A 26,567-nucleotide genomic window follows, 5' to 3' on the forward strand; every position below is an offset into this window, starting at 1 on the left:
ACTGAAATATTCCAACTCTTGCATTTCAACTAAAAAAATTCAAATGAACTTTGAAAAATCAAGAAAATGTAACTGTGACAAGGTAAACTACAACAACACACTAGTGAAATATTCAAACTCTTGCCTTTCAGCAAAAGAAATTCAAAATTAACTTTGAAAAATAAAGAAAATGTAACAGTGACAAGGTAAACCACAACCAAACACTTCTGAAATATTCCAACTCTTGCATTTCAATGAAAGAAATTCAAAATGAGCTTTGAAAAATAAAGAAAATGTAACTGTGACAAGGTAAACCACAACGAAACACTACTGAAATATTCCAACTATTGCATTTCAACTAAATAAATTCAAAATGAAATTTTAAAAATCAAGAAAATGTAGCTCTGACAATGTAAATCACAACCAAACACTACTTAAATATTCCAACTCTTGAATTTCAACAAAGAAATTCAAAATGAACTTTGAAAAATCAATAAAATGAATCAGTGACACGGTAAACTAAAAAAAAACCCAACAGAAATATTCCAACTCTTGCCTTTCAACAAAAGAAATTAAAAATGAACTTTGAAAAATCAAGAAAATGTAACTGTGACAAGGTAAACCACAACCAAACACTACTGAAATATTCCAACTCTTGCATTTCAAAGAAAGAAATTCAAATGAACTTTGAAAAATCAAGAAAATGTAACTGTGACAAGGTAAACCACAACCAAACACTACTGAAATATTCCAACTCATGCATTTCAACTAAAGAAATTCAAAATGAACTTTGAAAAATAAAGAAAATGAAAATGTGACAAGGTAAACCATAAACAAACACTACTGAAATATTCCAAATCTTTCATTTTAACTAAAGAAATTCAAACTGAAACTTGAAAAATCAAGAAAATGTAAGTGTGACACGGTAAACCACAACCAAACACTACTGAAATATTCCAACTCTTGCATTTCAACGAAATAAATTAAAAATGAACATTTAAAAATCAAGAAAATTTAAGCGTGGCAATTTAAACCAAAGCCAAACACTACTTAAATATTTTAACTCTTGCATTTCAACGAAAGAAATTAAAATGAACTTTGTAAAATCAAGAAAATGTAACTGTGACAAGGTAAACCACAACCAAACCCTACTGAAATATTCCGACTCTTACATTTCAACGACAGAAATTCAAAATGAACTTTGAAAAATCAAGAAAATGTAGCTGTGACACTGTAAACCACGTCAAAACACTACTGAAATATTCCAACTCTTGCATTTCAACAACAGAAATTCAAAATGAACTTTGAAAAATCAAGAAAATGTAACTGTGACAAGGTAAACCACAACCAAACACTACTGAAATATTCCAACTCTTGCATTTCAACGAAAGAAATTCAAAATGAACTTTGAAAAATCAAGAAAATGTAAGTGCGACAAGGTAAACCACAACCAAACACTACTGAAATATTCTAACTCTTGCATTTCAACGAAAGAAATTCAAATGAACTTTGAAAAATCAAGAAAATGTAACTGTGACAAGGTAAACCACAACCAAAAACTACTGAAATATTCCGACTCTTACATTTCAATGAAAGAAATTCAAAATGAACTTTGAAAAATCATGAAAATGTAACCGTGACAAGGTAAACCACAACGAAACACTACTGAAATATTCCAACTCTTGCATTTCAACGAAAGAAATTCAAAATGAACTTTGAAAAATTATGAAAATGTATCTGTGACAAGGTAAACGACAACAACACACTACTAAAATATTCCAACTCTTACATTTCAACAAAAGAAACTTAAAAGTAACTTTGAAAATCATGAAAATGTAACTTTGACAAGGTAAACTACAACAGCACACACCTGACCTATTCCAACTCTTGCCTGTCAAAAAATGAAATTCAAAATGAACTTTGAAAAATCAAGAAAATGTAACTGTGGCAAGGTAAACCACAACCAAACACTACTGAAATATTCCAACTCATGCATTTCAAAGAAAGAAATTCAAACGAACTTTGAAAAATCAAGAAAAATGTAACTTTGACAATGTAAATCATAGACAAACACTACTGAAATAGTACAACTCTTGAATTGAAATGAAAGTAATTCAAATGAAAATTTAAAAAAGAAGAAAAATGTAACTGTGACATGGTAAACCACAACCAACTACTACTGAAATATACAAACACTTAAAATTCAAGGAAAGAAATTATGAATGAAAGTGGAAAAATCAAGACAATGTAACTGTGTCATGGTAAACCACAACCAAACACTACTGAAATATTCTAAATCTTTCATCTCAACGAAAGAAATTCAAAATGAACTTTGAAAAATCAAGAAAATGTAAATCTGACAAGGTTAACCACAAGCAAAAACTACTGAAATATTCAAACTCATGCATTACAAAGAAAGAAATTCAAAATGAAATTTGAAAAAAAAATAAAAAATAACTGTTAAAAGTTAAAACAAAACCAAACACTACTTAAATATTCCAACTCTTGAATTTAAAATAAAGAAATTCAAAATGAACTTTGAAAAATCAAGAAAATGAAACTGTGACAAGGTAAACCATAACCAAACACTACTGAAATATTCCAACTCTTGCATTTCAACGAAAGAAATTCAAAATGAACCTTAAAAAATCAAGAAAATGTAAGTGTGACAAGGTAAACCACAAACAAACACTACTGAAATATTCCAACTCTTGCATTTCAACGAAAGAAATTCAAAATGAACTTTGAAAAATCAAGAAAATGTAGCTGTGACAAGGTAAACCACAACCAAACACTACTGAAATGTTCCAACTCTTGCATTTCAACGAAAGAAATTCAGAATGAACTTTGAAAAATCAAGACAATGTAAGTGTGACAAGGTAAACCACAACCAAACACTACTGAAATATTCTAACTCTTGCATTTCAACGAAAGAAATTCAAATGAACTTTGAAAAATCATGAAAATGTAACTGTGACAAGGTAAACCATGACAATAACCTACTGAAATATTCCAATTCCTACTTTTCAACGACAGAAATTCAAAATGAACTTTGTAAAAACACGAGAATGTAACTGTGCCACGGTAAACAACAATAAAACACTACTGAAATATTCCAACTCTTGCATTTCAACGAAAGAAAATCAAAATGAACTTTGAAAAATCAATAAAATGTAAGTGTGACAAGGTAAACAACGACCAAACAGTACTGAAATATTCTAACTCTTGCATTTCAACGAATGAACTTCAAATGAACATTGAAAAATCAATAAAATGTAACTGTGACAAGGTAAACCACAACCAAACACTACTGAAATATTCCGACTCTTACATTTCAATGAAAGAAATTCAAAATGAACTTTGAAAAATCATGAAAATGTAACCGTGACAAGGTAAACCACAACGAAACACTACTGAAATATTCCAACTCTTGCATTTCAACGAAAGAAATTCAAAATTAACTTTGAAAAATTAAGAAAATGTATCTGTGACAATGTAAATCACAACCAAACGCTACTGAAATATTCCAACTCTTGCATCCCTACAAAAGAAATTCAAAATGAACTTTGAAAAATCAAGAAAATGTTACTGTGACAAGGTATACTACAACAACACACTAGTGAAATATTACCACTCTTGCCTTTCAACAAAAGAAACTCAAAATGAACTTTGAAATATCAGGAAAATGTAACAGTGACAAGGTAAACCACAACCAAACACTACTGAAAAATTCAAACTCTTAAATTTAAATTAAATAAATTAAAAATTACATTTGAACAATCAATAAAATTTAAATGTGACAAGGTAAACCACAACGAAACACTACTGAAATATTCCAACTCTTGCATTTCAACGAAAGAAATTCAAAATGAACTTTGAAAAATCAAGAAAATGTAGCTGTGACAAGGTAAACCACAACCAAACACTACTGAAATATTCCAACTCTTGCATTTCAACAAAAGAAATTCAAAATGAATTTTAAAAAATCAAGAAAATGTAACAGTGACAAGGTAAACAACAACAACACACTACTGAAATATTCCAACTCTTGCCTTTCAACAAAAGAAATTAAAAATGAACTTTGAAAAATCAAGAAAATGTAACAGTGACAAGGTAAACCACAACCAAACACTACTGAAATATTCCAACTCTCGCATTTCAAAGAAATAAATTCAAATGAACTTTGAAAAATCAAGAAAAATGTAACTGTGTGTGAGGAGGAGGACGGGAGGAGGAGGGGAGGGGAGGGGAGGGGGAGGAGGGGAGTGGGAGGGGAGGAGGAGGGAGGGGAGGGGGCGGTGAGGAGGGGTAGGATAGGGAGGAAGAGGGAGGGGAGGGGCCCTTTGGAGCCAAGGGGGGAGGGGCCCTTTGGGGGCCGGGGGGTCCGTTGGGGGTCTGGGGGACCCTTGAGGGCCGGGTGGTCCTTTGGGAGCTTGGGGGACCTTTGAGGACCGGGGGCTTCCTTCGGGGTTGGGGTAGGGGGATCGGAACCCTTTGGGGTTGGGGTAGAGGACCTCACAACACTGTTCAAATGAAACTTGTGTATTATAACGACCAGAGAGTTTCACCCTCAAATCCTCTTCCAAAATCTCTTCAAAAATCATCTTTTAAAATGTCTCTAACTGTTTCGCCGAAATAATTCCATAACCTGTCTAAAACAGTTTCGCCCAAATAATCCCTAAACGTAATTCAGCGTGTCCCTTTTGTTTTTGAAATCTCTGCGCTAATGCATTTCAAATTAATAAGAAACCTGATTCCCGCGCTAAAACAATTCATCGCTAAGATGTTTCTTGGAGAATTGTTTCCATGGCGTTTGGTTATTAATATCCTTTGGAGTTCGACCAAAAGGGTTGTTTCCGAGGCAAAGACATTAATGACTTGGATCTATTCCTGGAGAATCGTTTCTAAGCGAAAATTTTTAAAGTCTGACAGATGATGTCATTGGTTGATTGATCTGTCAAGAAAGGGGAATTAATTTGTTGTTTCTAAGGGGAATTATTGATTCACGATAAATGAATTGAGGTCGACAGCACAGGTGTTCCAAATTCCTGGAAACTCGTAACATTCGCTGAGAGCGTGCCAAAAACACACCTGGAGAAAGAGGTCATTGACCCCATTAACCACGTGTTCGTACCGGAGTAGCTTCCTGTTTTTCCAAGTGAGAAAGTTTCTGTTTTTTCATTCTCACTGACAAAGACCATAAAAACATCAAATAACTCGATCAAAACACATAAACAACCATGAAAACAGACATAAATGTGAGAAAATTCCTGTTTTTTCAAGTGAGAAAAATACTGTTTTTTCATTCTCACTGAGAAAACCATAAACCACGTGGTTCGCGTGGGACTATAAGATAGCCTTCTACTCATATCATCATATTCAGCGTATCAGAGAACCCTACTGTAGAGGTTTCAAGCTCCTATCTACAAAAATGTGGAATTTTCCATTTTTTGCCAGAAGAAAGATCACGGATGCGGGTTAATTTGTTTTTTTTTTCCCAGGGGTGATCGTATCGACCCAGTGGTCCTAGAATATCTTGGGAGGGCTCATTTGAACGGAAATTAAAAGTTCTAGTGCCCCTTTCAAGTGACCAAAAACAATGGAGGGCAACTAGGCCCCCTCCCACGCTCATTTTTTTCCAGAAGTCACCCGATCAAAATTTTGAGATAGCCATTTTGTTCAGCATGGTCGAAAATATTATAACTATGTCTTATAGGATGACTTAATCCCTCGAAGCCCCCAGGGGGGGAGGGCTGAAAGTTATGAAATTATAGTATTGGTTATTGGGAAGTATACAGAAGTTTTCAGGGGGGATTTTTTCTGGTAGTGGGGGGTGGGGGTGGGTCGGGGGTTATATGGGAGGATCTTTCATTAAGGAAGTTTTCATGGGGGAAGGTACATTGCTATGAAGGGGGCGCCGGATTTCCCATCATTATTTTAAAAAAATCAGAAATTAAATATAAAACAAGTTTTTCAACTGAAAGTAAGGAGCAACATCAAAAATTAAAACGAACAAAAAAAAATTAGCTGTATGATTGGGTTCACCTTCTAGTCAATACCTCGCTCTTTAAGCCAAAGATTTTTTAATACTTTCATAAGAGCTATTTATTCTAATTAACGGCCTTTGTGATTAAGGGGTCATTTTCAAAGAATTGGAACAAAATTCGAACTTTAGCTTAAAGATCAAGGTATTGACTAGGGGGCAAACCCCCTAATATACGTATTATAATTATATGTAATATAGAAGTTCGTTACGTAAGTTAATTCGTAAGTTACGTATATTTATTATTAATAAAAACGTTCGTAAATAAAATTCAACAAGTTTCGAGAAAGCCATTTAACCAAATAAAAGTAAACTTAACATGCTAATTTCGTTTTAATTATTCATGCACGGTGAGCCAAAATCAAAACCTGTACTAATTAAAAAACGTTCACAAATGAAAAAAAAACGAGTTTTTTTTAACTGAAAGTAAGGAGCGACATTAAAAATTAAAACGAACACAAATTATTCAGTGTATGAAAGGGGCTGTACCCTCCTCAACCCCTCACTACTTACGCTAAAGTTTCACTTTCTCACAGCTCATTTTTTTTCAAACAATAATATTTAGTTTTAATTGCAAGTTTTCTTTAATTAATTTCAACAAAAATAACACCATCAGATTCAGCTTATCACCGAACATTATTAAAGAAGCTTCAAACTCCTATCTGCAAAAATGTGGAATTTTGCATTTTTAATTTTCTTAAAAAAAATTACACCATCACATTCAGCTTATCACAGAACCCTATTAAAGACGTTTCACGCTCCTATCTGCAAAAAGGTGGAAATTTGCATTTTTTGCTCGAAGAAAGATCACGATGCGTGCCCTCCAAAAAATGGAGGGCAACTAGGCCCTCTCCCACGCTCATTTTTTCTCAAAGTCGCTCGATCAAATTTCATAGATCTTCGTTTGGTTAAGCATAATCAACCACCCACAAACTACAGCTTTTAAAATTATTTGATCCCCCACAGGTCACACAGGACGTACTGTTAGACTTAAAAGCAGTCATCGGACTGCAGGTAGGATTTTTGAGTGGTCCGCATACATACTCTTTTTCGACAGATTTTTTTCTGGTCAGATGGGGGTGGCTGGAGGCGGGGGTTACTCGGGAGAATCTTTCCGTGGAGGATGTTTCTTTGGGGTAAGGGACATTTCTATGAAGGGTGCGAGTAGTAAGGCATCTAGTACCACTGAACGTGATTGCTTAATATGCCTTACCACGGGCCGGTGGTCTATTACTATGAACTCTACATGGGTTGATAGACAGGTTTTCTATTATGACACCCATTTTTTGTGTGTCAGTCGATTAGAGAAAGCTTGGTGGTTAGACCATATAATAACTTGATAGGTTGGTTCCTTAAAAAAACTTGCCAAGCTTAATTTACTCAATTAAAAAACACGATATAATATCCTAACACTGAAACCCGATTTTCATTGTGTTTTTGGACATTGTTTATATTAAACTATATATTATTAACTTTTGAAAACATCTGATTCGTCAATTTTTTATGTGAGTACACTTTTCATTCTTTTATTTCCCAAAAAAAATTAAAGAAAAACGTTTTACTAGTAAATTCAAATTTCAGAGGGGCTTAGCCCCCCTTCCCTCCAACAATACAAAATCTTAAGAATATGACGAGTATATTCGATAGAAACGGCAAAGCACGCTTTTTTCAATTATGTAAATAAAATCTCTCCTCCATAGGTGTGTTTACAAGTTTTAATTGTTTTGAAAAACAGTACTTTATCATTAAGAAACAAGCTTTTTCCCAACATGGTGTATTTTTCTGGTTTGAATGAAAAGCTTGCGTGTTACAAAGAGTGTGAGAGTTTTGGGGGTTAAATTGCACATGCTCTTGCTTCAAGCAGAGTTTGTCTAAGTCCGATGTCACGACGAATGACTTTAGGAAAAAATTAGCTTGGGAGGGGGCCTAGTTTCCCTTAATTTTTTTTTTGGTTACTTAAAAGGAAAATTATAACTTTTAATTTCCGTTCGAATGAGACCTCCCGGGATATTCTAGGACTACTGGGTCGATTCGATCACCCCAGGGGAAAAAAATAACATGTAGGCCTAAACATACATCCGTGATCTTTCTTCTGGCAAAAAATACAAAATTCCACAGTTTTGGAGATAGGAGCTATTAACTTCTATAGTAGGATTCTCTGATGGTGTGATTTTCATTAAAGTTCTATGAGTTTTAGAGGGTGTTTCCCCCTTTTTTCGAAAATAAGGCAAATTTTTCTCAGGCGCGTAACTTTTGACCAGTATAGCTAAACTTGATGAAACTGATATATTTGAAATCATCATCATAAGGACTCGCTCTTTACGCTAAAGTTTTTTATTGTTTTAAAAAATAAAGTTGTGAGACAGGGTCAAACTTTACCGTAAAGAGAGAGGCGTTGATGAGGGGAAAGTCCCTTTCATATAGAGAGTAGTTTCATTTCGTTTTAATGTTACTCCTTACTTTCAGTTTAAAAAACTTGTTTTTTTTTCTTTATTTAATTTCTGATCGTTTTTTAGTTAATGCAGCTTTTATTTGCATAAAAAATTTACTTTTCTTTTGCTAAATGGATGTCTTTACAAATTAACTTACGTAACTAACTACTATAATCGTCTATTTTTCTTCTGGCAAAAAATACAAAGTTGCAGATTTTTGCAGATATGAGCTTGAAACCTATGTAATAGGGTTTTCTGATACGCTGAATCTTACGGTGTGATTTTCATTAAAATTCATTCACTAGTAGGGGGTGTTTCCCCCCTCTTTAAAAAATCGGGCAACTTTTTTCAGGCTCATATCCTTTGATGAGTAATACTAATCTTGATAAAATTTATATATTTAGAATCAGCTTTATAAACACATTCTTTTAATATGTTTATTGACATCAAAAATCCGTTTTTAAAAGTTTGGATTACTATTGAGCCGTATCGCTTGTTTTTTTTATTGTTTTTTTTATTACGTATATGTTATTACGTATATGAGGGGGGGGGGGAGGGTTCTCCCCTTAGTCAAAACCAAAATCATTACGTTAAAAGTTAAAAAAAAATTTGATTAACAAACCCCTGAATTACAAAGGCCGTTTAATTAGAATAGATAGCTCTTTTGAAAGCACTAAAAAAAAATTGTAGCGTAAAGAGCGAGGTATTAACTTGGGGGGAGAACCCCCTCACATACGTTATAATTTCTGTTCATTTTTATTTAGCAGTAAGAAGAAGGAAGGTAAAGAAATTAATAATAGGAGCACCTTTAAGCCATTATATGCATCATGCCTGAATGAGCAATAAACTTTTTGCATTTAAACACGAGGAGGGCAAAATTTGACCTCTTAAGCATTTATCCAACAAAATGGAAAAAGGGGGGTTGTTTTTTTCATGCTAAATTTTGCCTTTTTTTAAAGGAAGATGATACTTGCAATAACCCCCCTATTGAAAAAAAACCGAGATGGAGCGAAGCTACATTAATGCAAGCCGCAAGGCCATCTATTATCAAATATGCTGGTAGAATTACACACGATCCGGACCAGCCAACGACCACCCAGCTTATACTGCCAGGGCCCTCTTACGCCAGTGTTAGCTCTATGCAAGCTGGAAGGAAGTTGAAAAGAGAATGGACTGCTTCTCATAATGCCTCAGCCCAGCCTACTCAAGATCGTGAGCTTGACCCCCTTCATGTTTTGCCAAGGAGTTCAGATGTAGAAGTTTAGTCAGAATTTGTAAGTATATACATAATTATTTCTTTCCCTATTTTCAAAAATAAGGTAAATTTTCTCAGGCACATAGCTTTTGATGAGTAAAACTTAAATTTGTTTCTAAACTATTCTATAATAATAATCCTATTTTATTTTCTTTCATTAACCAAATTAGCAGTATATAATGAAATGCTTATAACACTGAAATAGCTTATCATGAATTTCTAAAAAACCTTACCTTGTAACTTCTCTTCTAACCAAGACGTCTTCTAATGCAATAATCCAATATTCCTTTAAACAAACTGACTATATGAAAACATAAAATTCGATATGTCACAGTTGATAACCATTTTTAAACTGGGGTATATTTTGTACTAAGATTTTCCATACATCCGGCGCTTATCAAATCTACCATCACTGTGCCTGAATTTAATTCCGGCCGACATGTATTATTTAAATTTTGAGTTGGGTTATTTTGGCAGGACGTCCCTTTACTATCAGTTATATTAACACTTAAGCAGAAAGTTTTTAATAATCTCCAATTATTTCCTCACAATAATGTGAAAAAAAAATATTTGGGCGAACTCATTCCAACCAATTTTTTCATAGTAATAGATAGGGTCATTTTAAAAGATATTTTCGAGAAGGAATTGGAGGCTGAATAATGGTTATTTTACATAAAAAATAAAACTTTTTTTCTACAGATTAATGATATAGCACCACCACCGACACCATTGAGTGATGAACCAAGTGTATTTAGAGGACCAATTCTGTCAACACCACCAGAGTTCAGTGATGAAGCTACACTAGTTCTAGAGGATTTGAAGTGGTATAGGGGATTCCTTAATGGTGTATTTGTGGAAACGGCTAACATAGATGATTTAAGCTGTGATATTGACATGCTTGAGGATCCGGAGTGGACAGATAGTTTTATGCGTGAACATTTAGGTGATGCTACTAGTGCATCTGAACCGGGTCCTCATAACGAAATTTCATCACAGGACAATACAGGCTGGCTCGATCAATTGTCTCCAAACACCTTGGAATATGTACTAGGGGAACTCATGCCATATCCCCCCAATGTGATTGAACAGACTGGGAGTGGTGGTCTTATTGACAATTCCCTGTCACCCTCCACCATTCCACTTAATGATATAGATAGTAGTAGTAATACAACAGCAACAGTAACTCCTCTTCCGGATTTTTTTCTGTCCAACTCTGCCTTGCACCACATATTGGTCTACAGTGCCAAATTCGGTGACCCCTTAACCTCATGAGGGTCAGGTTGTATAAGCCCCGCTTTCCTTGCAATGATTTCGTATGTTAATTATCATATTCGCTCCATTTTTGAACAGCAAATGGGGGTCTGGGGGGTGGGATCCAAGTAGAAGTCCTTACTAGCACTAAAAATATTTATTTTTTAATGAAAGCGCTTTGGAGATTTATTCAAAACACTTGCACACAGAGAGTTTGGCAATGTATCCGCATTTATAAAAGGATAGGGAGGTTTTTCTAAATTGTGCTAATAGGAATCAAAGTACGTGGGACAATTATAACGAGGGAGGTCGTAGATCTATGGTTTTATTGATTGAAAGTTTAAATGTTAATATATGTAGGTTTAGAAAGGATTTTCTCGTAAGAGGGGGAGCGGGGAATATGGAATTAAAATATCATTAAGATTTAGAGGGGTGTAAGGGGATACAACGAATCTATTTCGATACGAGGCTACAGTGTTATACGAGGCTACAGTGTTTCAAGTATGCATTTTTAATTGCAGCATACAGACCACTTCGAATAGCTGCATCTAGGAAAAAGTTGGACAAAATGGCAGTTAATGGTAGGGAGGGTTCAAAGCTCCCCAAAGTAAATTTTAATTGTTTAAATGGTCAATATCCCGTGACACTAAAAGGAATAGATACTTTTGAGCTGGCTAATGCACATTTAAATATTGGTGTCACGGTGTTACAGTATGAACCAGAATTTGAAGAGGGTCAGCGTTCCGATAAGAAGGGTGTATTATTTCCAGTGCGGGCTCCTTCAATGAATCAGTAGAACATTGGGTGTGGCTTCTATACACCCCACCCACAGACTCCGATTCAATTGGTCATTTCAATCCGATTATGGATATTAGTAGGGTTTTATGTGAGGGTAAAAAGCGGGATGGTGTGTCTTATTACTGTCCAAAATGTCTCTCAAGATTTTGGACTGACTTAAAGTTAAAGCATCAGATGAAACACTGTAAACATCATGGACACCAGGTTGTGGAGACGGTAACCGGATATAGAGCGATCTTACGTTTTAAAATTTTTCAAAACACGCTCCTGCAGAGCAATAAGATCGCTTTGGACTGCGAGGCTAAGCTGACAGACGTGTGCGATCCGTCAAATTCAAATCGTGTTAAAATACATGAAGCCATAGGGGTCTCTTACGCTCACGCGCAACGAGATTCCAATAATACCATGCAAGTGTTGGATGTAGTTGAGATGTTGAGTGACGGTGAAGACTGCATGCGCTTGGCATTGGTCAGTCTAATCAGAACAGCGAACGGTGTAATTTCGCGCCTTCGTTAAACAAACTATCCTATGCTCCTATCACCAGATGACATAGTGGCCATTAAAAATCCTAACCTGTGTTGAGTTTGCAAGGGAAAATTTGATGAGGGTGTTGGGAAGGGGGGGAGGAGGACGGTCATCGACCATGATCATATGCGGCAGGACCTTACATCGGGGGTGAGTAACTTTATAGGGGTAGCACACCAGTCATGTAATTTAAACGTTAGACAACAAAATTTCGTACCTGTTTTTATACACAATTACAATTACGACTTAAAGTTTGTTCTACCGGCGTTGGCCCGCATTACCAAGGGTGGAGTTGTAGATGACGCATGGATAGATGGTTCTTTTTCATTTAATATCATACCCAAATCATCGGAGAAGCTACTGTTGCTAGAATTCATGTGGAAAACAGTTGACAAGGGTAACACGTGCCTGAATAAAATCCGTTTTTTAGACTCTTTCAGCTTCTTCCCCAAATCTTTAAGTCAATTGATTCAGGTGCAGAAAAGTGACAATTTTGATAGCTTCCCCCTCCTCAAACAGCACTTCCCCGATGATGAAATGTATGATTTATTAAAGTGTAAGGGTATATATCCATATGATTATTACAACTCTGGCTCGAGGCTAGATGAGGTGTTGAAGCTTTTTACAATTCTCTTACTGAGAGTGAGTGCACCACTAGCGACTACGAATTTGCTAAGAGGATTTGGGCAAAGGGCGGATGTAAAAATGGTTGGGATTATTGTAAACTTTACTTGGCCAGTGACGTACTCACTCTTCTGGACATTGTGTGCAAAAATACGGATAAAATCTATGGGGAATTTGGGCTGGATTTAGGTTGTTATTTTTCCACTCCCCATTTGTTGATTTAATTTATAATTAAAATAAGAAAAGAATAATTAGTTCTGATTGCCTTGTTGTTTATCATTATTTTTTGTTATAGAAAATTGAGGGGGGGGTTTGCTTTTCACGGGGATCGTATCAAGAAAACTGATTCGAGTGGACGGCACACCGATGAAAAGTCTGACACAGTTTTTATGGATATTAATTCTCTTTACCCATCGGCAATGTCTCACTACTGTTTGCCGTTTGGCAATTATAAATGTCTTAACAATCCATGTGCTTTGAATTTCCCTGACATTGCCAATGTTGAGGAGAATGGTGCACAGGGATGTTTTTTTTAGATTGACGGTGAAATACCCATCGAAATCCATGACTCGGTAAAAGACTTTGTTTTTCCGTGCAAATATAGACCGGTGGGTAGGGACTCTCTGAGCCCCTACAATTTATCTTTAGTAGAGGACGGGAGTATGCACTGGGTACCTTCAAAACAAAAACTAATTGCCGACCTCAACCCGAAACAGAATATCGTTGTTACTCACGTGCTATTGAAATGGATGGTGTCCAATGGTTTCAAGGTCACAAAGATTCATAGAGCCCTCCAATTTGATCAAAAGCCTTACATGAAAACGTTTATTGACACCTTTGTCAGTAAGCGTTCACAAGCGAAAACGAAAGTTGAAAAAGAAGTCTATAAACTCATTTTGATCTCAGCTTTCGGTAAAATATCCGAGAGCTTACGACACAGAAGTCGATGTGACATTGTAACCAACCCCAAAGATTGTGCTCGAATCATTGTGGATCCAAACTTCACATCTTTCACTATCATATACTCTAATATGGTGCTTCTACATTGCAAGAAAAGAAACATTGTATTAAAAAAAATTATTGCAGGCGGAAGTCCAATAACCTAAATATCCAAGAAACTCATGTTTGTCGTTTTATTATAATGTATGCAAGGTACAGTGGCTGATTGAGGGACAAGTTCAAGTGTACTACGGGGACACTGATTCACTCCTGTTAAAAGTCAAAACTGAAAATCTATTGAATGATTTGGAAAATGGCGAGTACATTAGCTCACGAATGGACTACACTAACTGGGACGAATCCCTCTACCCAGAGCTAGTGAAATGCCAGGCCCCAAATCAATTGTTAATGCTAAAATCTGAAACGGGTAGCGATCTGATATCCAGTGGTGTGTTTCCTGGTCCGAAGGTATACTGTGTGGAAACGCATAGCAAGGATATCAAACAAGTTTGCAAGCGGGTACCTACACACTTTGTAAAAAATAATTTCGATATTTGTGTGTATAGAAACTGTGTGGAACGTAGTTTAGTGCCAAGGGTGAAAGTCATGGCGATTCGCTCTTTACAATTTAAAAACTACACAATTAGAGTTGACAAAAATGCCATGTCTGCCATAGTAGAAAAATCTTTTTTACTAGAGTTTGGTGTTATGTTACTACCACACGGTCATTATTTAATTACACACCTTTTTGAATTTATATATAACACAAAACCACTCGGTTTAGAAAAATTAACTTAAATTCACTAAAATAAAAAAATATAAATTGGGTGGGAGGTTTTTTTTGGGTAATTAGGTGTTTTTTTTTAATTCTTTTTTTTTCTTTATCACAAACAATTTTCAATGTATGTGTGTGCAGGGCAGATCAATTTCCAGTATTCAATGCCAGCCCCGGCCCGGGCCCGCCGGCGCGGGCCCCCGGCGCCCGGCGCGTCCTGGCCCCGGCCGCCGCAGCGGCCATCCCGCGGGGGGAGGGGGGACCCCAAAATATAAAATGCTGTAAATGAAATTTGATTATATTATTTCACAAGTGTGCATTTGTCCAATAAATGTTGAATTTTTTTTTATAAATAAACAAAAAAAAAGTGTATTTATTTAAGTGTTTTTTTTTTCTAGTGGTTATGTAAATGTTGTATTTTTTTATTAAAAATAAATTAAAAAAGTTTGTTTTTTTCTATTCATGTTTAATGTGCCTTTTTCAATGTAGTATTTTTTTTTTAAAGTATTGTTACCTTTTTTATGTATATAATAAAAGAAAATATTATTCGTCTTCTTCTCGTTATTATTCTTGAACGGAGTAGTAGTAGTAGTAGTAGTAGTAGTAATAGGGAAATTATTTAGTCATTAGACAGCCATAGTCTACAGCTAGTTGTCCAGGTGAACTGTTGAAGGGAACATGTATTAATTTAAAACACCATTCAGATCGTTTCTGTGTGGACCGTCAATGTCGGGCAAAACAACACTCTTAACTAAAATAATTAAAAATTGCGATAAAATGTTTGTGGAAAAGCAGAAAAAAATCTTCTATTGTTACACTATTTGTTAGGAGTTATGTGATAAAATAAAAGCAATTGCTGCCACCACCACCATGGGATTGGTGCAGTTACAATTCATACAGGGACTTGATGTTTTCAGCGTTTTTAACCAAACTCTTGGTTGATCATTAACGATCTGGCTGAATCTTTTGAATAATGGTCCCAGGAAATTCTACAACTGTTCACTGTTCGCTCTCATCATGAACAGATTTCCGTTACTCTGGTTCTACACAATCTCTTTCATCAGAGCAAATGTATGCGAACACCTGCATTGAACTGTACCTACTATATCATCTACAGAGTTGTTCGTGATTCTAGCTCACTAATAACTCTCAATAAACAAATCTATCCAGGCACCCCCAAATTTTTTCTCTCAGTATACAATCAGGTACCTAATAAACCCTACGGCTAAATCCTATTGGATCTAAATCAAAATCCACCCAAGGATCTGCGTGTAGTCACAGATATTTTTGACAATGAAATTACAGTATATCTCCCCGTGAACACTAAAAAGACCTATTAGTTGCTATCATGACACTGGAGAAACTACATGAAAATAGACATTTGTTTTCAATTCTAAGCAGTTCAAAACCTCCGCTTAGAAAAGCCATACTCAAACACGATATTGACAATGATTTCATTAATTCAATATCCGAACCTTGTTGAAATTTGATCGAGGGGAATGTTCAACTGCAAGATGTAGTTAAGAAGCAGGTAAAGCAACTTTGCTCCCTTGTATGTACAGTGGCCTCTAAAAATAAAGAACAGGATTTTAAAAGGAAAAGATTTCATCAGGTAGGTGGTTGCTTATTCACACTTTTAATACGAATAATTGCAGGACTTGTAAACAGTGTTGATTAGACAGAGAATTGTAAAGCATTATAAATTGGTTTCAATAGAGCTCGCTCTCTCACCCTTCAAAAACTTTGAGAACAACCTGAGTAAATTCCTTGACAACTAAAATCTTGAAGATGATAAAAAACTTCTTTTACTTAAAGATGCACTTTAGGGAGTGGACAAACACAACTCCTATTGATCGAATACCACTGCTGCTGGTATTGACCCCAAAAAATAATATTCTCAGGTTTCTGATGCTGTAGCACATCTGAATATTTTGTATTTTTATTAATTGTTTTGTAAATTTGTAAATATAAGCCCCAACTAATTTCTTGAACAATTAACGCGAATCCCAGCCTATCCTATGGAAGGTGGACGAGATTATTTTCATGTTGAGAGCAATGGAAAAGGGATGATAATTCCGGGTAAGAGCTATAATCTAATTGATTTAATCTAAGACATGATTACAAATCACAAGGGCATATTCTTATTTGACACTCATCTAAACAACTTTATAAATAAATTAAACTTGCAAAAACGTCTTATTGGCAAAAGAAAAATGCTCCAAAAATTAAAAGAAAATGCATCATCATCATCATCATCATCATCAATAACACTGAGAGCATTAAAAAATGAGCTTGAAGAAGAAGAAGATTTGAAATCAATTTTGGAAAATACAAGCACACCACTGATAGCTAGACAAAAGCGAAGACGTATCAAGTCAACGTCACCATCACCATCACCACCAACAGCCAGTATACAAAAGGGTAGCGGACGTTACACAACGTGTTTACGTTCAAAATGGTTGAAGTTCTGAAAGGTGTTTATGAAAATATTGGTGAGGCGGGGAGTTTAAGTTCCCGCACCACTCTTTCAAAAGTCACTGGTGTTCACACTAATAGTTTACAAGACTATCGACAAAATAAATCCAGTTAAACTCTGCACAGAAATCATATACTTCGTGCGAATCAATATCGAAAAACTAAAGCTTTTTACCCATTGCATTTAATGCAAGCAGATCTCCTGACTCTAGATGAGATTCAAAGACGTCAAAATGCACCGTACAAGTACATTCTACTTGCAATCAGTGTTTATAGTCGCTATGCATATGCAATTACATTGCGATCAAAGAGACGTGTTGAAGTTGCTCAAGCCTTTGAAAGTATTTTCGAACCGGGTTCATATAAAAAAATTCAAACGGATCGCGGTAGTGAATTTGTTAATCCCCATGTTTCAGAAGTACTAGAGAAACATAGAACACTGCTCGATCATGGTCACAGTCCTATAAAGGCTGCAATGGCCGACCGATTGATAAGAACTATTCGACTTTTAATTTCAAGATATTGTACATTAAAAAATACACCGGCTCTTATACATGATCTTTATAAAATAATTTTGATTTATAATCAACGACCTCAACGATCATTGTCCAACTATATGTCAACGGAATTTCATCATTCTGATCATGATACAATTGACACCTTTTTTAAATAGTATTCCAATGAATCATCGGCTGTCAAGAAGGTGAACAAAAATAAATTCAATGTTGGTGATACCGTTTGAATTAATAGAACAACTAATGTTTATAAAAAGGGGAATTATTTGTGGTCCACCAAACTTTCTAAAGTGGCAAAAATCCTAGACACTAAACCCATAACTTATCGCCTGCGTGATACCAAAGATGAAGGGATTCTCGGCGGCTTTTATGACTATGAATTGCAAAAAGTTAAAAATACTAGTGAAATATATCAAAATGAAAAGATATTAAAGACACGCACTCACAGGGATAAGAAAGAGTTAGATTTTCTGTGGCTGGGGTACAACTCTAATTTTGGTTCTTAGATCAGTGTTGAAGACTTTAACAATGCTCCGTGATTTCTATGTAACATTTACGTCCAACGTTTCCGATCGTGTATACAATGAATTGAATACGCCAAGGGATTTTGGACAAAACTCTCCCCTACCATCAAACTTTATGGTGCATATAAGGTGGCTCTTGTCGACTGTATTCTCAAAAATACCTATGACATCCTGAGAAAGGATCGTGTCTATGATATAAAAGTTATACCATTCGATTGAAATATGAATGGGTTGGGCTATGTCGACTATGAATGGGTTGAAGCACTGAAATCTAGTGACTATCCACATGTCAGATTGAAATATATTGAATAAGATAATATGGGGGATTTTTGTCATACAATCAACAGAAGCATCTCATATCGCAGGACCGGTAAATTCCATTTTAATTATTCATTGAAACATGGTAGGATTTACATTAGCTCACCTGTTGACACTGAAACAATTATTCTCAATGATAATCTGAGAGATGTTCTTGGATTTAAATAGAATATGATAAATGGGAAAAATGCTGGCGGCGTTTACGGGATGGATCAAGTTATTTTTGCTTATTATCCACCTGGTTTCGCCTCGGACTCTTGCATATCTCTCTATGCATGCTTTGTGGAAAAATCGAGAGCCGTTAATTCAAAAGTCTCCCTCCTAAGTGTTCTTGAACGAAAAACAACCCGTGAACTTGTTCATCACTATAATATAAAGCATCTTCAGTATGTTCCTGTAAACACTTCATATTTGGAACTCTGTCAGTTAACACTAAGAAGTGAATTGGGTGATCCTCTAGCAATAACAAAAGGCTTAGCAGTGATTACATGTAATTTTCGACCCATTGTCAACGACAGTACAATCACCTAAAATGAACAATAGGAGAATTCCATTTGTCTGTCCCGATATCGATTGTTATGTTGGTGCTTTGAGTCCACGTCAAATAGGCAATGGATTGGACTACTAAAAGGGTCGTACTACAATGTCTGGCTATGGTCTTGGTAGCTGGTTTGATAGGCTATTTCGTTCTGCACTACCCCTTGCCAGAAAATATCTTGTACCTGCTGCATCGAGTTTTGCTGCCTCCTCAGTACAGGACTGGGGGTCGGGCAAAAATTTCAAGGGGAGTTTTAAGGAAAATATTAGATCTTCAGCAAGAACCATTGGTGATCACCTAAAATCTCGGCAAAATGGGGAGGGATTGAAAAGGATGCGTTCGCGTCATTCACTCATCAGTCTCCACCCAGGCAGGAAGCAAAGGACATCAACAAGGACTTTTAGGAATAAAAAAAGGAAGCCCGATAAGCAGAAGAAGAAGAAGAAAAAGAAAAAGATTGTTAGATCAAAGAAGGATTTCTTCTCTTAAGATGACTTATCTCCCCCACAAGGAATCTTATTAATCAATCTGCTCCTCATTATATATATACAATGCTGAAAATGTTGATGTCAGTGTCAAGTATGGTTACTATGAACAGTTGTACCCCCAACAACCCCTTTCGGAAAATATAAACTATCAAATATTTTTCAATGACGACTATTTCATTGATTTGTCGTCAACATTTATTGATTTAAATATTGTGGTGAAGAAAAAGTCAGATAATAAAACTCCAAATGCCGGCGATGGTCTCTCTTATGAAAACTGTATTCTACACAACCTATTCAAACAAATTAATGTATTTATTAATGGAACATTGGTGAGCACTAGCAATAATTTATCAAACTATGCAATCTACATACAATTTATAATGATGATACCAAAGGCATACAAGGAGTTGAGAGGACAATCATCAGGCTATTAATATTAGTCAGGTGTCGATACTGATGGTAAGGAGACTACTGTACTGACCCAGGAGTATCATATGGTTGGAAAATTAAATCATGAGATATTCAATATATCCCAATGGTTACCCCCCAATGTCAAGATTGACATAAAGCTACAGATGGCCCCATCGAATTTCATTTTGGGAAAATCACTTCCTGCTGCACCCGATGCTAATGTCATTATCAAATCAGCAATTCTCCACGTCCGAAAACAACAGGTTATGAGCTCTGTTGCAATGGCAGTGGAAAAGCTAAGCGCCAATGGCAACAACATTAAACTTCTTGTCCCCCATACGATCATTAATCAACGTCACATTGCCACCGGCCCTCGTAGCTATAGCGATTCATCATTTAGCAATGGAGAAATCCCATCAAAATTGGCTTTGGTCTTTGTGAAGAGTGGCAGTGCCGTTGGATCCTGGACTGAATCCCCCCATGATTTTAATTTTTTTGGTCTATCTAGCCTCGTGTGCAAAGTGAATGGTATTCCACTGTACACTCTATCATTTGACCAAAAATCCTATAGAACTCTGTACGAGTTGACTATGCAATCCCTAGATCATGACTCTCAACTATTTGAAAATGGAATAACCAATTCAATGTTTTCAAAAAATCATGGGGTTATTGTTTTGGATTTGTCAGGCACACAGGATATGACCTTAGTACGAACAGGGAATGTACGTTTAGAGTGTACATTTGCCAATGCTCTGACCGAGAGTATCACGCTAATATCACTGAGTCAATTTGAAACCTATTGGAAAATCACGCTCGACGGCAGTGTTCTACTAGACCTAGCACCATGAACACAAACCAAATAATCAATGTATTTAGTATGGATCCATACATGTCCCAGTACAAGTCCTATTGCATACCTTCGGACTTCATTGAAAAATTCCAAGTGTTAAAAATACCCTAATCATTGTTAATAGCAGTCCATTGACCTTGACGACCGGTCATAGGCTATGCATCTTTCACACAGCGAAGAATATTGAATTTTTTGATCCTCTTGGCCTATCGTATAAATTCTACGCTCCATACATCAGCAACTTCATTGAAGGCAGGGGGAAAACCATTATTCAAAATCAACGAAGAGTACAGGATTTAATGACTAAGACATGCGGCTTTCATGCACTACTCTTTTTCATATTCAGATGTCTTGGCTACACCTACAAGCAGTTTCTCAACATCTACGTTGACTTACCTCAATTGAACGACTTTCTAGTGGAGAATATACTTACAAGTGTATTTAATATTGATTTTAGTGCCCTAAGAATAAAATTTCTAAAGATGTATGTCAAATTGTTTATTAATAAAAAAATTTATATACATGATAAAACGACTTTTCTACTCTTTAGAATTCATCCACTACTAGGTATTTGTTGACAACAACTAGTGCAGGTAGATTATCTGAATTCACAGTGTACTGCTTCTGATGTATTGCAATGTCAGGGTCACATTTTCTACAGTAGAGTGTGACTTCACTCTTGTCATATATCTTTGAATATTCATTGATAATATTCTCATTCATTATATATAATTCACATGTTTAAATTGTCTTATTTGAAGAAATATCACAAACAGAGTAATCAAGTATCGAATCACATTCTGTCACAGCCAAATAAAAATCAGTGGGTTTATAATCATAACACTCAGTGTCTTCACAACGATGACGTAGAAACCATATTCTTTTGTTGTTCCAACAGTTGAATCCATGACCCGGTTCCTCCTCCCAGAACAATCTAAAACCACGACGATACCAATCTCGTACCAATAGACTAAAATAACGTTTAGGATTCTTTCCAATCATACCGGTATATGTATTCTCCCACTGCTTACATTTATCATAATGACAATTGGAGCATAGGTGGCCTCTAGGATGAGGGTCACACACCTCCTCAAGACAGGAATTACAGCCTTTAATTTGTACAGCATATCCTTTATGCAATTTACACGGGTTGCATAATCTACACTTTTCATCATACTCCTCAATCACTGTACAATTCTCACATGATGATGATGACCAGCTGCCCAGTGAGTACATACATAACGGACATTTATAGGATATTTCATCATGGGTTAACACTGACTAACAAAAGAAACTAACCTAGCAACATAAAAAATTGTCTGAGATAGAGAGAGAGAGAGAGAGGAATTAATCATCCTTGAGCACCACCTTTCTCATGAAAAAGTCCTAAATTTCTAAACTAATGTTTAAAAGCATATCCAAAATATCATTTTGTCGTGTTGTGATAAATATATAAATAAATTGATTAAATGCATTATGACCAATACGTAGAATCTACATACATTACTATAATGATTGAGAATCAGTTTTTATTATACCAACAAGCATTTACCGAGAAAATATATTCCTTTGAATGGACAGCTCTAGAAAATCATCATCTAGAATCAAACATTTTTCCATAAGAACTAGATTCCTCATGATTCGCTCTTTCTTGAATCTATCATTTTTTTGGAGTCCTAACTCTCTCACAACCATCTTCAGACTAACCAGAATTTCTTTTTTACTCTAGAAAATGTACGCTAGTCTACTATAGAAAGAAAAAATACCATTGATTTAGAAACATTTTTATTGAACATAATTACAATAATAATAGTTACTGATGCATTTTGTTCTCATCAATATATTTCGATAGGACATCTAATGCTGACCGAAGTTTATTTATATGGAAAATATCCACTTTCCCAGCAAAACATAGTTGCTCCTCCTGCTTAAACTTGCTTAATGATATCACGTAGCTCGCATACATAATGTCCCATTCAAGACATAGTCTACAGCCAGCGGTTATTTCCACAGCTACATTGGGTACTTTTATATCGTTGCTGCTGCTGCTGTCGGTTCCATCATTAATCTACAATAGTTTACATGTAACATTCATTTTTTCTCCACTACTAGCCAATCAAATAATCTATTCTCTAACCGAAATAAAGTCACCTATTACTAAGAACTAAAATGAAAATTACACATTACATATAAATCAGAATTCCAACAAAGTAGTTAGCGTGACCACCGCTCTCTCTCTCTTTAACATCCAAAAAATGAGTGTCATATTAGAAAACCTGTCTGGTAATGTCAGTATCGTTTGTAGTAATAGGGGACTGGCCTCTGGTAAGTCATATTACGCAATCACGTTAAGTGGTACTAGATGCCTTACTACTGGTGCGCCGGATTTCAAAGCATTATTTAAAAAACGATCAGAAATTAAATTAAAAAAAAACAAGTTTTTTCAACTGAAAGTAAGAAGCAACATTAGAACTTAAAACGAACAGAAATTATTACGTATATGAGGGGGTTCTCCCCCAAGTCAATACCTCGCTCTTTACGCTACAGTTTTTTTAGTGCTTTCAAAAGAGCTATCTATTCTAATTAAACGGCCTTTGTGATTCAGGGGTTTGTGAATTAAATTTTTTTTGAATTTTTAAAGTAAAGAGCGTGGTATTGACTGAGGGGAGAACCCCCTCATATACATAATAATATATACGTAACAAAAAAAAACAAAAACAAGCGATACGGCTCAATAGTAATCGGAACTTTTAAAAACGGAATTTGGATTTCAATAAATGTATCAAAAGAATGGGCTGATAATGCTGATTCTAAATATATACATTTTATTAAGTTTAGTATTACTCATCAAAGGTCACCAGCCTAAAAAAATTTACCTGATTTTTTAAAGAAGAGGGAAACATTACTTGCACGTGAAAGAATTTCAATAAAAATCCCACTATCAGATTCAGCATATTAGAAATCCCTGTTACTTAAGCTTCAATCTAGATTCTGCAAAAATATGCAACTATATCTGCAATGTATTTTTTTGCCAGAAGAAAAATATACGAATATAGAAGTTCGTTACGTAAGTTAATTTGTAAATTACGTCAGAACCAAATTTAGAGACAGCCATTTAGCAAAAAAAGAGTAAAATTTTTATGCAAACTGTGTTTACTTATTCAATGACGGTGAGCCAAAATAAAAGCTGCATTAACTAAAAAACGATCAGAAATTAAATAAAAAAAACAAGTTTTTTAAACTGAAAGTAAGGAGCGACCTTAAAACTTAAAACGAACAGAAATTATTCCTTATATGAAAGGGGCTGTCCCCTCCTCAACGCCTCGCTCTTTCCGCTAAAGTTTTTTATTGTTTAAAAAAAATAGAGTTGTGAGAAAGTGAAACTTTCGCGTAAAGAGCAAGGCGTTGAGGAGGGGACAGCCCCTTTCCTATACGGAATAATTTCTGTTTGTTTTAAGTTTTAATTTTGCTCCTTACTTTCAGTTTAAAAAATTTGTTTTTTTTTATTTAATTAACAAATAAGTTCCACTACTCGCCACTACGAAATCTGAGCATTATCAATATTAATACTAATGACCGTGATGCACTCTATATTTGCTCATGATCCACAGGTGGTTTGCAACCTATAGTCTAGGAACCACTGACCTAGGGAATCTTCTCACTTAAACCATGTTTAATGTGGAACTGTAATCACTGAAAAAGCCATACACTAACGATGCAAAGAAGCCAAAGTTTTAGTTTATAATTGTAATAGCAATAATACATATTATATTGCAAACAAACTATAATTAATATTATTTTTAGCTGTATAATTAATGCTGCTATTAATTGCATCGTTATGATTGTAGTGCTATTATAATTACATATAATAGTAATAATTTAGTTCATAAGAGCTGTATCCATGAAATCATTTGCTCTGACTGGGAAAAATCAATAGGGCAATGACAATCCCAAGCTATATAAAATTTTTAGGAATTTGAACTTTACTTGGAATTGTTTTCTGTTTAAATATTCCGTTTTATTAAATATACTTGTTATCAGAGAACCTACTCATCCTGTCTACAAAGGTTTCTAATTGTGATAGAGATTAAGATTTGACATAAATATCACAGATGATTAAACGTAGATCAATAGAATTGATTGAGTAAGATACACCACAAAATGAAGATCTATTTTATGCTTTTGGTGAGTTTGTTAAACTTTTGTTTAACTCTTTTCTGCTTCTTTGAAGAGAAAGAATAAAATTTACTCATTTCTTCTTGATAGAAAATATTCAAAAATGCAAAATCTTTAAACAGGAATTTTTCTGCGGCAAACAGCCGTTCGTTAATATTCTAAGAATAGACTGGTTTTGATTCTTTTTTAACTTCTATAGTTTGTATTTTTCTGAAATTGTTGAAAACACTAAAACATTATGCAATACCGCATGAGATTTTTATTGCAACATTAAAACAAACACTGAAGAAGAAAAAAAAATATTTTGGGACTAACATACAAAAATATACAAAAATTTTCTATGCTACATCTTTTAAGGAAAAATAAATGTTTATTAATTCAAATTATTATTCAAATTAATTTATTTAGCATAAAAAAAAATGCAAACAAATTTACAGCGGCCATCTAGAAAAACTCGAAGGTTTGTTTACGATGGCTGCAAATCCATTATTATAAAGCTCTACATCCACATAAAAACTATTTCTTTACGGGGAAAAATCAGCACTTGAACTAAATCAACATAAAGAACATCTCCTACTCTAAAAGAATTACACTCTAGAAATCGCAAGTGAGAAATATCAAATATCATCCTTAAAACATCCACTCAAAAAAAAAAAAAAAAAAAAAAATGAGATACATCTAACTATGACAAAATAAATAAATATCAGTTAGGCTATAGAGCCGACTCCGTGCGCTTTGGCTGGGTAATTTCGCGAAAATGTGACCATTATCTGTCCAAACAATTTTCATACCAAACATTAATCAAATTCAAAAATCTAATCATTCAGATTATAACCCAAAAGGTAACGCTTCAATCTACTCTTGAGCTGGCTTACATTATCAACTTGTCTAATAGCATCCGGGAGGGAATTCCACACCCCCGGTCCCGCAAAACGAGGCAGAAACGCAGCACGTTGAGTATTCCGGAGCTCCGATGCAAGGTCATTTGCTTTTCTAGTCTCATAACAGTGATAAGATGAGTTAGCTTTAAAAATTTCCCAAAATACCTCCGGTGAACACTTATTCAAACATTGATGAATAAAAATTGCTAACTGGTAATCCCGTAACCAATAAATATTTAAAATTTTCAAACTTGTAAAACAATTCAACATGCAATTTTCAAACTGAATATAATTACCTAAAATACGAACTATTTTATTCTGTAAAATTTGGACCTTTCTAAAACTTGAAATAAAACTACTAGTCCATAGCATGCAACCATACGATAAATAAGGGATAACAATAGACTGATAAAGTAAAAGTAACACATTTGACGGTAGTTGATTTTTCAGTCTTCTTATCACACCCAACCCTCTTGAAATCTTAACTGCCACAAGATCACAATGTGATTTCCAACTTAAATTAAAATCAAGACTAAAGCCCAAATATTTAACACTATTTACATGCTTTAAAAATTCACCGTTAAAAACAATTTTATTATCTAAAACACATGAAACTCCATTTCTACAAAATGTCACGAAATTTGTTTTTGAAATATTCACTACCAAATAACTAGAATTTGTAAAACTTATCAATTGAGCGAGGGCCTTATTTGTTTTCTCAATTAATTGGTTCAGACAAGTAGCTGTAATCGTAAACTCCGTGTCATCAG

The 26,567-nt window shown here is 34.9% G+C and overlaps 1 protein-coding gene and 1 long non-coding RNA gene across 2 annotated transcripts in view; one reads left to right on the forward strand and one right to left on the reverse strand.

The window, feature by feature from the left end:
* LOC148949057 (uncharacterized) overlaps positions 1-26,567 on the reverse strand; it is a 103,655-nt gene that overhangs the window by 75,054 nt on the left and 2,034 nt on the right. The gene's annotated exons all lie outside the window — the stretch shown is intronic.
* LOC148949058 (heme-binding protein 2-like) overlaps positions 24,838-26,567 on the forward strand; it is a 51,142-nt gene continuing 49,412 nt past the window's right edge. Inside the window, exon 1 of the mRNA XM_089092810.1 lies at positions 24,838-24,925. Within this exon, the coding sequence (XP_088948936.1) occupies positions 24,902-24,925 (24 nt within the window). The 5' untranslated portion in view covers positions 24,838-24,901. The remainder of the gene's footprint in view (positions 24,926-26,567) is intronic.

This window comes from Artemia sp. Qi Xiang Cuo, chromosome 8 (assembly GCF_049724085.1).
Source record: "Artemia sp. Qi Xiang Cuo chromosome 8, ASM4972408v1, whole genome shotgun sequence".
Taxonomy (NCBI): domain Eukaryota; kingdom Metazoa; phylum Arthropoda; class Branchiopoda; order Anostraca; family Artemiidae; genus Artemia; species Artemia sp. Qi Xiang Cuo.